Below are 15,960 nucleotides of genomic sequence, written 5' to 3' on the forward strand. Positions count from 1 at the left end.
TTCAACAGTTTTGAAAAGATTGATTTTGATATAAAATACCTTTTGTCAGTCACAGGATCTAATGTTTGAGTTGTTATTGTGTTTGATAATATGTGTGATAAAGCTTGTATAACTTGGATAAAGTCTGTGTTTTTTATCATAGCTTATCAAACACACAACTATATAAACACTAGAGCTTTACTTCATCTACAGAACCACACTAAATCAGAACACTTTATCATGTGAAACGTGTGCAGCTTTAAAATGTTTATATAAAGTATTGTACAGTGAAAATGGGCAGAAGGTAAGAAAGACTGCATGTTACTGCACATTTTGTGTACATTCATGGTTGTTTTGCATCCCTCATTTTTCTTTTTCCTGTTATAATTTTTTATCTGTTGTTGTATTTGTAGTTGCTCTGTGTGTATTTAAAGTAATCTTGTGTCTTTCTGGATGTTTTGCAAGTTGTTACTGCTTTAAGATTTTTTGTAGTTTGTCTCTTCCCTCTTATCCTCATCTCATCATCTCATCGTGTCTCTTGGCTGCTGTTTTGCAACACTTGGCAGTCGCTTTGAGATTCTTTTTAGTTGTTTTTTAATAACATGTAGTTGTTTTGGGTCATTTCCAGTCTTTTGTGTCTCTGTGGTCTCTCTTCTTCAACTCTTCGTGGTTGCTTTAAGATTCTGATTCATTGTGTAGTTGTTTTGTGTCTCTTATCATTGCTTTATGTATTTGCTGTCCTTTTATTTACTTTCCAATAAGGTTAACAGTCACTTCATACAGAGTCTCGGGGCCACCCTTACAGGCAAAATGAGGTTTACATTTTGTAATGTTTTATAACACAGCCCACACATTGCAGTGTAAGTATTTTGCACACGGTGGATAAAAATGAAAGGTACTTTATGTCCTCTTCAGATACCGACAAGGAATTTAAAAGCTGGCATGTCTTGAGATTCACGGTGGAGTCAGGCACCAATGTGATGGCAAAGCTTTTCATCCATGCAGCATTTTTCACAGGATTTCAAGCACACTTCAGTGAGTTGAGAGCAGCACTTGAGTCCAGCTCAGGCGGGATTGTTTTGTGTCAACAGTAAAGCTCGCTGGGGTCCATGTCCTGGATAAGAGATGTAAACATCATCGTACAAAGAGCTGCAACGCTCGTCCAACATGACTCATCCCGAGAGTGAACTTTACACTCTGTGGGCTGCTCGCCACAAACGGATAAATGAAAACCATCACGCCACACGAGCTGACCTGCTTCTTCTTCATTCACTTTATTCAGATTATGCTTCACTCCTTTTAATTTAAGTTTCTTTCACATCAAGTGCAAGCAAACCTTAAAACTGACGGACTGGATGTTAACATTTACATAAAGAATGTGTTCATTAAGGACATAAACAACATTTGAATAGATTATCAGAGGCACTGAACTCACAAAAACACAGCAGAGAACAGAACATTAACTAATTAATAAATTACTCATTTATTAATTTATTGCTGTCTGTCCTTATTGTCATTGTTACTTGCTTTTACTCATGTCTAACTCTAAAACCATGACAACTGACTAAAAAAATGGGAGTGTTTTCTGTGGAGCCCAGAAAGTGTTAAAATTATATAAATGTCTTGAAATTACTTATTTGTACTGTATCAGTGTTTTTTATTTATTTTTTTCATTATTTTTTCTACATTGTAGATTAATAAGAGAGAAAACTCTGAAAATTTGAATTATATGGAATTATTTAGTAAGCAACTACTACTAGTTATCATGTAACTCACAGATTTACTGCTACATTTGAATTTAATATGTCCTAAGGTCTCGTTTTCAATAAACCGCTGTTGTTTGTTGTTGTTTGTTGTTGTTGTTCAAACAAACAAAAAACTGATGATGAAGATGTAAAGAACAGCTTGTTCTTCGTGCTCCTTTTCTCTTCCTCCATGTTGCACCTGCCAGAGGGGGCGGGGTCAGTGATGTCACCTGAAGCAGGAGGAGGGGGAGGGGAGGACACTGACTCTGAAGGAAAGTTCCTCCTCGGTTCGGCTGTAGATCCTCGTCTTTTACTTCCTCAGACAAACACAGCCTGACTAACATGTCAAAGCTTTAAGCGAACAGTGGGATTACTATGCAGAGCGGCGGTGGCGGGACGTCTGTCTCCAAATATTCAGGATTTTCGGTGGATTTTGAGTCGCCTGCAGGATAAAGAGTGAAGCTTCCGCGGAAGGATAAAGAGCAACAAGATGGGAAATTTGATACTGATGGCGCTTCTGCTGCTGCACCTGCCGACAGGTGAGGCTTTAAAGGCCGGATAGGAAACACACTTTATACTTGAAGTTCATACTTTTTTAAGTATAATCTCTTTTTCCCAGTTTATGGGCAGGAATTTAGAGTGAAGCCACCTGAGCAAACAGTCGAAACTCACAGTATTATGGATAGGTTAATTATCTACAGGCGTAAACAGGACAAGGCCGACTGTCGTCACGTGACTGCACACCACTAGTAGTTTTTTGTTTGTTTGTTTGCTTTTCGTCATAATCTCCTAAATACAAAAATATCCAATATTAAATCAATCTATTAAATTCTGATTCTTTATTAGGTCAAACCTTCATAGAGACCACATTTTGAGGACATTAGAGTAAATAAAGACTGTTTTCATTATCGGTTAAATCTGCTGTTGAACTGAAATAATTAATTAATCAATCAATCAGTTAATTTGAAAATTGAACAGAAAGAGTAGCCAACAGAAAGTTAATCGTTTTGATAACTGAATAAACTCAAAATTCGTTTTAAATGCAAAAATGTCAGAAATCGATTTTTTTTTTTTTTGTATTATAAACTAAATAGGGTTGTTTTATGATCAATTAATTGTTTCGTTTGTAAACCATCCAAAAAAGTTAAAGGTTTCCTTTAGAGCTGTACAGAATGATAACAAAAAACCTCACAACTCATGATTAGTGGGAATGATGATTTTAGGGTAGCAACTAACGATTATTTTAATTATTGATTAATATGCCGCTTATTTTAATGATTAATTGAATAATGGTTGAGTCTATAAAATGTCAATAAACTTGTGAGAAATGCTCACCACACTTTAAATTAATGTTTTTGTTCAACCAAGAGGCAAGTTAAAGAAGCTGGAACAGCAAGTGTTTGACGCCTTTGCCTCAAATGTGAATCGATTATTAAAACAGTCTGGAACTAATTTTCTTTTGATTGATTAACTCTACTAATTTACTAATCTTTGCAGCTCCAGTTAAAATCATGAAGATGTGTGGGGTCTGCACCAAACAAACATGTTTTCTTGCATCTGGAGATTAAGATTTGTAGGCCAGGACATCTCTGCAGCACTGCAGCACTTCATTATAATATTATTTTGTCACACATTCTTCCTTTATTAAAAAATCAGATCTTTGTGATTCACATAATATTTTGATTAAATGTACAGCCCTAATAATAATTCAATCATTCGCCCTGTTGAAAACTTCATCAATGCTAGCAGAAAGGAAATCAATCATTATGAAAACTGAATTAACTTAATTTATCAAGCAAAAATATCAAAGATTATCCAGTTACAGCCTTGTAAATGCCAGAATTTGCTGCTCTGTTCTAGGGCTGCATATTTCTTTGATATTTTTTTAGTAGATCGACAGAAAATTGATTTCAGACACTTTATAGATAATTAAGTTGTAATTTTTAAAGAAAAAACACCTTTTTCCAGCTTCTAACAATAGTAAACTGAATATCTTTGGGTTATTGACTGTTGTCTGGATAAAACAGGTCATTTGAAGATGCAGCAGCGATGGCCAGGTTTCTCTCTTTCTCTCTCTCTCTTTTTTTTTTTAATAATAGATCAAAGAATTGATTTCTTCAGAAAACAATTGGCAGATTAAGTGAAAATGAAAATAATTGTTAGTTGCACCCATAATCTATCTTTATATTTTGTTGGACAGTTACTGACAAACATGCATCTCTGCATCTCTATCAGGGTTTTGGACGTCATGTTCAAAGAGAAAATGTTTAAACTTTGACCTTAATAACTGACATGTCTCAATTAGCAGAGGCAGCCTGTCGTCAGCTTGTTTTCTCTAATAGCTGATCATGATTGACAGCTGTTATAACCTCTAATGATATAGTGCATTGTGTTCACACTTAAGACTTCTGTAGTAAACTGTTAGAAAACCAGTCTGTTCAGATTCTTATCAATCCAGATTTCAAGAGTAAAGCCATCACACAAACATACGTCAAGGTTTTGTTTTTTGTTTTTTTTTGAATAATGTGTCATGCATTCTGCTGTTTTATATTTTATCTTCCATCTAATCTCATTATTCTTTCTGCTTGTGTCAGAGCTGCTGTCCATCCAGGTGATTGTTCCAGAGACAGAGAGGAGTACGACTCTGTTCGCCTCTGTGATCCTGCGCTGTGACTACTCCACTTCAGCCAACCCTCAGGATGTCCTGGTCACCTGGAGGTACAAGTCCTTCTGTAAAGACCCCGTGCTGGAGTACTACTCCACAGGTGAGGCTACAGGTGGAAGGAGGCTGTGATTTTAATTTAAAAGAAAACAAAAAACTAGCTGAACCAAAGCATGCAATGGAAAAAATACTGGAGCACATTTCATTACAGAAGCTTCCTATCTTTAGTTTCAATATTATTTTTTCTATTTTAGTATTACAGATGAAAATCCTAACTAATGTCAGAAATCTTATCTTACCTCATCTTATCTTATATTAGATTAGGAAATCCTAAATACTCGATCCGAAATCACTTATCAACTTTTTATGTTTATTTTTTACCAGGCAACTGGCACCACTTTTCTCATCTCGCCAAACTAAACTTTGAAAATGATGCTTTTTCTCATTGAAACAAACTGAAACATACAAAAATGGAGCAAAATCAGCAGTGGGCACTCAACTTGAAGACCGATGATTTATGTTGCAGACACACCAAATCCAGAGATTACAGATCTCGACGTAGCAGAACACCTCACACTCCCGCCCCACCTCCAAGTTTACTGTGCAAACTCTGCAGCTGATTGGGTAGATGTGCTGCAATTTGGGCAGTCATATCTTTTTAACATGACGGCCGGGTCAAACGCTTTCTCATTTTTCAGCGTAACAGTTCACTGAAATGTGTTTCTGAAAACACTTTGGCTGAGAAACAGGAAACGCAGTAACAGAATCTTGTTTCACATTTTATAAGCACTACCTAGTTTGACAGGTTGATCAGACTTTCATGAATCTGCTGCGTTGCATCACACGGATCTCATTTGCATGAAGTAGAAGTCTAGCTGTCATTGTGCAAATTCAGATATAGTGATTGGCCCATCAACTCGCCACGCCGTACCCATCATGCACTGCACGCCTAGATCTATTAGAAACTTTTCCTTTTCACTTTCCAGATCATAAGACAGGACAGAAAATAACTTGGGAGCCGTTCATCTGTAAGTGTTTTTTTTCCTAAATTAGGTCCTAACCCTAATTCCCATGTTTTCCAAACAGTTAGGATAGGATCTGAAACCCTTCAAGACGTTCTATGAACATTTTTGCAAATACTGTTTTTATTTTTCTTCATGAGTGTTTGGTATTTTAACATGTAATTTGTCTCCCAGTAATCTACCACTAATTTGCAAACACAAAATACATTTTGAGAGAAGCATTATACCACTTACACTTTTTATCAACATAATAGGGATAACATTTTAATCAACTTCTCAAAATATTCACTGACAATCTTCATTTCAGAAGATCTGACTGCCACTGTACAGAGGTCTTTTTTTGCAGGAATAGCTCAGTTGGGAGAGCATTAGACTGATGATCTGAAGGTCCCTGCTTCGATCGTTGGTTTTGGCAGGTGGTGAGCTGTGTTTTGGGAACACGTTGCCCTGATGGTTAGAGCTGCTCACTCACTGGAGGTTCCCTTGAATTGAATGTGTGGGAATATGTGTCAGACCTGATTTGGTCATTTGTGTCCATGTTAAGTTACAGAACAATAACCTCCTAATGGTTTGTAGCTTTTTGTTGTTTTCTGAAATACCTGTGGAATTTTCTCTGGATGTTTTGATTTTCAATTGAGGGCCACCAGAGGTTTGTTTTTTTGTGCCGAAATAGCTCAGTTGGGAGAGCGTTAGACTGAAGATCTAAAGGTCCCTGGTTCGATCCCGGGTTTCGGCAGCTGGTAGGCCGTGTTTTGTGAACTCATTCAACCGTTACAGTTGTTGATTCATCTGACTGGGGTCTGTCTGTGTTGAATGTCCTACATGTATTGGTATATGTTTCATAACTGATCGGGTCCTGTCTATCTGGAGTGTCCATGTTCTCCCACAAAGCAAGATATGTACATCCCCAGTTCCAAAAAAGTTTGTATACTGTGTAAAACTTTTTGATACCACTTTTGAATGCTCAAAAAACACCTGTTGGGAACATTCAACAAGTAAACAGATTAATTGGTAACAGGCATTTTCAAAAGGAAAAGCTTGTTCAGAAGCATGGATGGGGTGGGCTTGGCCACTGAATAAAAAAAACTGTGTGGTGCAAAAGATGCAAGACCGAAAACCAACTTTCAGTGCCTGTGACCTTTGATCCCTCAAGTGGCACTGCATTAAAACCCCACATATATTAAAAAAAACAAACAAAAAAAAACAATGATTTGTTGTTGTTGTTGTTGTTTTTTTGTCAGTAAACAGTTTGTTGCTGTAAATATAAATGCAAGTCTATAAATCTATAAATGCAAGTTAAGACTCTACCATGCAAAGTGAAAGCCATATATCAACATCATCTAATGTTTATAATAGTTTATAAAATTGTTTGTTTTAATACCTTTCAAATCAGGGCTCTGCGTTGGCAAGAATCTGGCAATTCGAAATCATGATACACTGGTTATGATTTAGTATATTGCAGTACTACTGGCAAGGTGATATATTGTTTTTTGTTTTTTCTTTTCTTTTTTTGTTTGTTTTTTTCTATAATTTTGGAAAAAAATGTCATAGTATAGAGAACATACCACCATATGCATAAAACCAGAGGTAAAAAAGGTTTCTCTTTTATGCTGCTGCTGTCCAGAGAGAGAGCTTTAAACACAAAACAAAATGAACCATTGCCATAAATGCATTTATCATAAAATTTTCATACTTTTTTTTTTTTTTTTTTTTGATCAATTTAGTGTCACAAAGTATAATATTGTCATTCTTTACTTAGATTTTCACCTGAAGAAATTAGTCACATGTCATAGTTTTATGTCATAGCTTGAGTTTTATGGGGTAAACTGATCTAGAAGAAGAAAAAGACATATTAATATATTTTTTCTTGTGTTTCTGAAGCCTATCAGGCCGCTCTGCAGCTGGGTCAGGACCCCTCCAATGACTGCCCAGACCGCCAGCGCACAGTCCGTACTGTGATCCAGAAGAGGGGCCTTAATGAGCCCATACTGGGTGCAGACTACAGAGAACGTAAAATTACCATTCAAAACAGTAAGTTTGAACTCATCATTTTTCATTGTATTTACACCTGCTGTGTTATTCGTTTTATACTACTTGTAGAATTAGATTGCAGTGGTGGCTGCATATGATAGTCTCTGGTTTGTGTGATCACAACATTTCAAATCCAGAGAACAACGTAAATATAAATGTGATCATTTCCCAAATTCACAATATGTTTTTATCTAACAAAATATTCTGCCTCCATCCATATTTGTTGGTGTTTAGCCTTTCAAAAAAAGGATTTTCACTCCGATCTAAAACCTGTTTGCTCTCCCACTTGCCACACACAAAGGGAGGCACACACCTTTATTAACTGGGCGGTTTAGTTGAAACCTGACAGCCCCATAAATTCCATTTATATAACAACAATAACAAAAACATCTACTTTGGCTTTAATAAAAATGATTAACTAATTTAATATGATTAATGACTTTATTCAAATTGAGGATTTTGGGTTTTTTTTGAGGATGACGTCATTTAACATGATGACAGACATTCAAAGCTACATTTGAAAATCTCAATAGGAAGCTTCAGATGTTAAAAAAAGACATTCAGTACATATCTGCTAATTAGTACATAAGCACTTTGCTCAGTGACTCATCATTGGCATAACGGGAGAATCTACTGTATATTGTCTAAAGCAAGACGCTGTCAAACATATCAAGCAAAAATAAACTATTTTAATACCTTCAAAGATTTTGTGGCTGCTTTCAGCACCTTCTTGTTTGAATAATATTTTCATCTCCATTAAATCTAATATCCATGCCTTTTTTTTATTTATGTAATGTAACATAAGGTGACGTTCTCTGTCAACAGAGGCTGACCTTGTCATCAATGAGGTGATGTGGTGGGATAACGGCGTGTATTTCTGCTCCATTGACGCGGCAGGCGACACGACAGGGGACTCAGATCGTGAAGTCAAACTCATTGTGTATCGTAAGTTTTGTCAGCATGGGCGAGCCTGAAAAGACTTTCTGAGCAAAATGTGTCGGTGTGATTAAAAATAAAAGTAACGATGGACCTTCGCATCTGTTCCAGACTGGCTGACGGTCCTGTTAATCATCCTCGGCGCTCTCCTCCTCCTCATGCTCTTCTGCATCTGTTGCTGTCAGTGCTGCCCGCAGAAGTGCTGCTGCTACGTCCGCTGCCCGTGTTGTCCACAGACATGCTGCTGCCCAGAAAAAGGTAGAAGAGATTCGTTTTTCACCACAGCTGTCACTTCAGTACTTTCTGTGAAACCATAAACTACACCACACTAAACAACCTTGATCAAAGTTTGTCTCTTGTGATACTTTAAATGAAGGTATCTTCTGATACTGAGTACCTGGATCATGTTTGAGCAGCTGAAAAATCCGTCGTAAGCCCCTTTCACACATGCCCTGTAACTCTGCGCTTATCTAGACACTACCCGTAAGAGCTGTATGTGTGAACGCAAATGTCCGCATCAGCATCCTATATGAGAAATAAGGGATAATGTTCAGGTCATTATGACAAAATAAACCCTGACAGGGAGATGCAAGGTGCTGGGGTTCTGCGACTTAAAAAAAAAGCTAAATAATGATGTAAAATTGATTGTATTCATTTAAAAATTATCTTAATGCTTCCACAAGGTCCACAAGAGTCTATGATCAGGACTGCATCCATAGCAACGGCCCTCTATTCAGAAATAACAGACAAACCTTTGACTCTGCCTCTCCTCTGCTTTCAGCTGTGATGCAGCACAGGATGATGCGAGAGGCTCGGAAGGCGATGGTTCCTTGGATGAACGGTCAACCCATTTACGCTCCCATTAGCTCCAATGCCTCCGCCCAGGGCGTTCCCATACTGCATTCAGGTGAGTGACACAGAAGTACAATAAGACTTATCTTTGATGCTTTGTTGAACGCTGTGTTGCATCACTCTCGCCCAGAACCAAGGGCGTATGCGTGGTTTGGTTTCAGACGTGGACGACACAATGACACAATGAAGTTATGAAAAAAAGACAAAACTGACTGAAAAGCAATATGATGTTTATCAACCCATTTCAATGAGTCATGTTATATTCAAGGGTTTATGATCTACATGGAGAAAAATTTTGTTTTTCTAAATTACCTCACATAGATTAGGCAAACAGGCTCAAATTATTATCTTAAGTGTTTGACAACATCATGTAAAAGATTAAAAGATATTTAACCAGACAGAACTGCAAAACTACTTTTCACATCATCGTCCACATTAAAACACGACAGAATCTAATTAAAACTTATCAAAAACATCTTAGCTCATCTTTCAGATATGAAAATACTGGGAGGAGGAGCAAGAGAGACTTTGGACATCAGACAAGCAGCAGAGACAAATGGCATGTACAGCCAGAATATGTCCACATTTACCTTTGTGAATACAGAGTTCCTGTGATAGTTGATGATGTACAGTTGTCCAGAGGGATTATGTTGTAGCTTAGTTTCACTTCTACCAGCTGCAGCTCTCTCTCTCTCTCTCTCTCTCTCCAGTTTCAAAAACTAGTCTGTCAGACACAAAAACATGGAAATATAGGGTCTGGGTTGAAAATTATTATTATTATTCAAAAAATCATTCTCATCATCAATCATTCTTCTTCTTATTATTATTATTATTAGTAGTAGTAGTAGTAGTAGTAGTAGTAGTAGTAGTAGTATTAATGCTAATAAAAATATTGATGAAGTTACTTTTTTACCTGAAAACACGCAGATAAAGTCACCATCATTGGTTCAGGTGTAAGTAGTGATTGTAGATTCTTCTGTCAGGCTGCATACGCCCCAACAATCCTGTCACCTGGGAGGCAAAACCTGGGGTAAAAAAGTTCACAAAACACTCACTGTTGCTCCTAAATTTGATTATTATAACATCCAGTAATAACTTAAGGTGACACATGGCAACATTTAGTTGACAGATTTTCTCTTATCTGGATTTTGACGGTTGAACAGTAAGATGTTCTTGCAAAGAGATTCTAGTCAGTAAATGAAACTGTAATAGTGGGTGAGATAAAAATATAATTTTGAATAAAGCTTAAATTGAATGCTGCGATATTGTTGCTCCGTATCTGCTGGATGTGGAAATATAAAACTTTTTGCCAACAAGTTTGACATTACCAAGTATACAAAATGAAGATGTCAGCGTTGTGTTTACAGCATGCTTTTGCTGCCCCCAAGTGGCCACAAATCCGTTATTGCAGGTTATTCATTCTGTCATTCTAGACCAGAGCTTCCCAAACTCAGGGTCGTGACCCAAACTGAGTCATAGACCCATTTTTATTAGGTTGCCTATTGGCAGAGTAAAACGCGTACCAGATTTCCTCAGATAGTAACTTGCAGCCTGGAATAAGAGATATAAAGCTGCTATGAAGTCTTTCTTCTAATGACAGTATTCATTAGTTGGATGTTCCTTCACACGGAACACCTTTGGAACAAACCAGCAGGTAGATAACAAAATTCAGCTTGAGTCAAGCCACTTCAGTAATGGTTAAACCAACACAAAAATTTGAATTTGCAATTTGGAACATGAAACAGTGGACTACTCAGTCCGGACATGATGAGAAACGAGGGCCGTCATTACAAAATGTTAGTACGAAGCTTCGTTTTGATCCATTCTCATTTACCCTGTTCAAGTTATTGCATTATGCTGTTAATATAAACTCAGCACTTTCTGTATCAGCCTGGTGATAAACTTCACAATAAACTCAAATATGATTATTGCTGTGATGTCCTTCTGTAATGAAATACATCCCATGTACATTTTAAATTTATGGTTTGTTGTGTTCTTTATCAGTTAATAACTTTAGATGTTATGGCAATTCATTATATATATTCCTGTAAGTTAAGTTCTGTAGAACTTGAGCTAAAAATGTCTGGGAACCCCTGTTCTAAACAGAGCTGTCACTTTTGCTCCAGGCTCATATTCAGACTATCCTGTCAAACAAAACTTCGCCATGGCGCCCATGCAGCTGTCACCCATGGCCCTGCAGCAGCAGCCCCCTCCTCCTCCTCCTCACCACCACCATGTGATGAACGACAGCATACATGGCAGCATTAGTGGCACCGGCCAGGTGTTGGACTACCTGGAGAACCAGGTGAGGGGGCTTGATATGGGGGCGCCTCAAATGGCTCATCATGGCGTCCAAAATATGCCCCCGTTACAGCCTCAGTACCAGCCTCAGCCTGCTCCTCCAGCAGTTCCCTACACTCCCGGGCCCCCGAGTATGTTGTCAGCCCTGGATGAGATGGGGGTGAGAGGGGTGGAGAGAAGGGTCATCACTCTGCCTCCTATCATCCAGCGTGTACCCAGCTTCTCCTCACGCAGGGCGCCTGGAGGTGACGGAGCCAGAGGTGGTCCCAGATTCTCCAGCCAGTCCAGTGGGAGCACAAACCGCTCTGGAGGAGGAGGAGGAGGAGGACTCCCCCGCGGCAGTCGTGGCTACAGAGACGTCTCTCCTCCCAGACGAGGGATCCTACGCGATTACAGCGACGACTCCGACTGGGAGAACAGGCGAGGAAGAGCTCCACACAGGGATTCAAGGAATGAGAGAGGCGCCTCGGGTGGGAGGAGAGGAGGTGGATCCAGGCCGCGTACTCGCAGTCGCGATGACCTGATGGAGGAGCTGCACAGCAGAGCAGCTCGCAGGGAGAGGAGCTATTCACCTCCTCGGCGTCACAAAGGATCCTGGAGCTCGGACGAGGAGGACAGCGGGAGGAGAAAAGGAGGGAAAGGCAAGGATTGGCCAGAGAAGCCGCCCAGCTATTTCTCCATAGAGAACCAGGGTGGACACAGTAACAGCCGGAGGAACTACACCCACCTATCTGTAAGATCCACACCCAGATGACACACTCTGAAACAATGTTTTAAGGAAAATTATTGTCTTTGTCTCATTGTCCTTTCTAGTCTTGACTCCTTTCTTTCATCACTTTCTGTCATGCTAGCAGCATGGATTTAGGGATGGAAACGTAGGTCATTCCTCCACTTTGGTCCAGACTTAAATACATCACCAACTGTTGGATAGATTGCTATTAATTAAATTTTTGCACAAACATTCATTGTTCCCAGTCCATGAATTGTAATGACTTTGGTGATTCCCTGACTTTACTTTTAGTGCCATCATGAGGTTTATACTTCTGATTTTTAGGTAAATGTCTTAACAAGTATTTGATCAATTGTCATGATATTTTTCCAGTCATGTTCATCTAAGGATAAATTATAAGAACTTTTATCATCCTTTACTTTCTGTAGCAGTTCAAAATTTCAATTTCACTAATACTTTTCTTTATGACCAAATACTTGTGAAATTAAAGGGATAGTTTGGATTATTTGAAGTGGGGTTGAATGAGGTAGTTAGTGTATCTACAGTAGATAGCCATCAACACACCCCAATTTGGAGAAACAGGAGTGCCAGTAAGAAGCTAAGCAATTAACTGCCGTGTACAGAATCAGCAGCAAAGGGTATTATAGCCACTTATTAAAAGGCCAATTAAAAAGAAAATCAATATTAGTGTACGCCTCCTCCTCCTTTATTTAGAATATTTTAAGCACTTTTTACATTTGTCAGCCTTTTCCAACAGGAAACTGCTGTAAGCTAAGAAAAATTGTTCTCTCCAAAGGCAACAGACTCCTTTGGCTACAACTGTAATTTTACCTTGCAGAAGACAGGAGTTTTTCATGTGGCAAAAATATATTTTGCTCCTGATCCTGTCCACAACAGTGCATTACTTATAATAGCAATGCACTATTGCACTCTCACTATGTTATGTAGGTAATGTACTGACTATGGTAAGTACCTCATACAACCCCACTGCAAATAATTAAAATGTGTAAAAGTAAAATTAATTAATTAGTAAAATTATACCTGCTAAGAATTTGCATGTTAGCATTACCATTGTGATGTTAGCATGTAGCCCAAAGCTCCTCTGTGCCTTTACAAAGTGCCTGTGCAGCCTCACAGAGCTGCTAGCATGACTGTAGAATAGACTACGTTCTGTCTTTCATCACTTCTTTGTCCTTTTGGTGTTTTCATCTGCTTTTGTGATTTGAATCATCATCTCTCCCTCTTTAACTAAATCTCACATCCTTTACTTTTCTCTCGTAGGATAGAAGCTCCCGTAGCAGCACCAGCGTAGTCATCTGAAGCATTTCTCTTTTATTTTTTAATATTTTCCTGAAAGTTTCCAGAACGGTGAAAATGAAGACAAACGGCAGGTATTTTAATCTGTTCTGTAATCAGTGTAAAAAGTTATAGTTGTTGTTAAGTTTGTAAGTAAGTTAGTGAGTCCTAAAATGTACTGTATGGATATACATTAATTCTGTATGCACTGTATGTATTTACACTGAAAAATACAGTTTTATGTCTGAAGAAAAGCAGCTGAGGCTATAAATTGCAGATAATGTGCAGTTATATTGAGCCTCATCTCTTTTATTGAAATAATTGTGTGTGATTCTAGCTGTATTCAATGGTGTAATTTGTATGTGTGTGATTTCCCTATGGTGATGGATAAAAGTGTCCTGGTGTTTATGACGGAAATGTTTAAAAGTTTCAACAAGCAGATTGTTGGATACTGTGAGATTTGGTGGGTTATTCACAGAAGGCTTATCATTGTAAACATAATGTGTTTTTGCATAGATGGATACAGAGTGTATTTGTTTGTTTGTTTTTTTATATAATTTCTTATTTTTGCATAATTTCTTGTACTATTTAAAGTGTCTTTTTATCTTTATCTATTGTAATATCAACAGACAGTAGCAGTAATAGAAACCCACTGGATGAACAACACTGACACATAATTGTGATTTGCATTCATGTTTGCTTTTGTCACAAACATGAATAGAGAAGTATCTTGATTATTTTTTTGTTTTAAATAAACCTTTTTAGATACAGCTAGTGTGAGGTGGGTCATTTATGCACTTAGATATTATCTGGTGAGTTATTGAAACCAGATTTTTTTTTTTGGTTTCTATTTTGCTCACATGCTGTATTATCCTAAATAAAATTGCATTTCAGTCAAATTGCCATAAACTAATTGTCATAGAGACAAACCCAAAAGATTAAATTAACCTACCTGAAGCCATATGGGGAGAAATATTACACGCTGTCAGCACATAAACTTTTTACACTGGTAATCTGAACTCCATGTAGAATAGAGAGAAACCATTTATTCAAGGAGAGAAGCCAGTTGAAATGTCATTTTACTTGAGTATAATGACAATAAATATCTTTCTGATTGTGATTCTGAATAGGATGATAAGAATGAAGTCAGAATCTTTGTACTCTGATCAGATGTTTTATTTGTTTTGTTTGTTGGATTATGTGTTTCTGCTTTCTTTATGAAGAAATATAAGAAGCTTCTAGTAATGTTTCCCAACCATTGAGCCTCGAGGTCGCCAAAGCTTCATGAGGGGACACAAGGTCTTATTGATTTTAAGGGGTGTAGGAAAACTTTTTTTTGCTTTATATCTCAGCTTTTCATTCATTTCTGCGGGGAAAAAAACTAAATGAAAATTATTTTCAATTTTTAGATTATTATTTAAAATATGACAACAAACAAAACAAAATCAATGCCCAAGAATCAGACATACTGAACATTTAACAAAAAAAAAAAAAAAGCAGAAGCCTATTTGGTATATATGATCAAGGCCCCCCTTGATCATATATTTTTTTCCAAGTAAACATACTGTTTTTAGCTTGTATTCATACTTTCAGCCAGAAACTCCATTCAAACCTTATAATGTTCCACATGTTTAGTAAATTACGAGATTTATTCAACTTTTGACTCCCATCTATACCACATAGACCCTGTCCCATTTTTCCTACTCTTCATATTTCTCCAACTGCTTCTACAAACAAATTCAAGCAGCAATTCAGTTTGGTGTCAGCTTTTCAACAAACCTCAAAACATTCATAATTTTTCATACATTCTTTGTATTATTCAACTTTTCAAGACAGCAAGTTTAGTGCCCGTCTTCTCTAGTTAGTGTGCCAGTGTTGTTGTAATATTTGTGTGCCCCTGGGCAAAAATACAGTGAAGCTGTCACATTATTTCTACTTTGCCGTGTGCACTTTACTTGGTAAGACAGGGGGGCAACAGTGACGTTTACCCTCAGGGGCAAGAGAACAGGTTAAACTAGGCCTTCCTGTACCACAACAAATATGATTCACTACAGTCCGAAGTATTTCTGCTGCTGGTCTGTCCAGCAGGGGGAGCAAGAGGTTATTAATATAATCTGCAATGTCAAGAATGAGTTGAGTTGTGTGGTGTTCAAATCAGAACTTGGGGTTGAAAAATGTCAGCTTTTCTGTGGTTGTGGGTTTAATCCATGAAATTGTACCAGTTGTATTATTCAATATAATCATAAAAACACAACAGGAAGTTGTTTGACATCATGAAAGAGATTTATGCTGCGTTTTGAGTGCAGATGTTGAAGCTGAAGATGGAGCCTGTGTTTACTGAGTCACAGGAGGAGGGAGGAGGGGGTTGGACCGCCTCTGAAGCCGCCATGCTGCGGTCTGATTGGT

The 15,960-nt window shown here is 37.8% G+C and overlaps 1 protein-coding gene and 1 non-coding gene across 3 annotated transcripts; both read left to right on the plus strand.

Moving 5' to 3' along the window:
* The first annotated feature begins 1,999 nt into the window (after positions 1–1,999).
* ildr1b (immunoglobulin-like domain containing receptor 1b) lies at positions 2,000–13,709 on the plus strand. 2 transcript variants are annotated; one of them, XM_084724779.1, is made up of 8 exons: positions 2,000–2,263; positions 4,319–4,489; positions 7,290–7,439; positions 8,265–8,384; positions 8,487–8,633; positions 9,157–9,282; positions 11,354–12,261; positions 13,540–13,709. In XM_084724779.1, exons 1-8 carry the CDS (start codon positions 2,215–2,217, stop codon positions 13,576–13,578), a joined length of 1,710 nt encoding a protein of 569 aa, XP_084580905.1. In that variant the 5' UTR covers positions 2,000–2,214; the 3' UTR covers positions 13,579–13,709. The 2 variants fall into 2 exon arrangements, with proteins under 2 accessions (XP_084580905.1, XP_084580906.1); XM_084724780.1 differs by having other exon boundaries at positions 13,545–13,708.
* trnaf-gaa (transfer RNA phenylalanine (anticodon GAA)) lies at positions 6,072–6,144 on the plus strand. The gene has a single exon. It is a non-coding gene; the product is annotated as a tRNA-Phe (tRNA).
* Positions 13,710–15,960: the final 2,251 nt, after the last annotated feature.

The sequence above is a fragment of the Lutjanus erythropterus genome, chromosome 8 (assembly GCF_056507025.1).
Source record: "Lutjanus erythropterus isolate fLutEry1 chromosome 8, fLutEry1.hap2, whole genome shotgun sequence".
Taxonomy (NCBI): Eukaryota; Metazoa; Chordata; class Actinopteri; order Lutjaniformes; family Lutjanidae; genus Lutjanus; species Lutjanus erythropterus.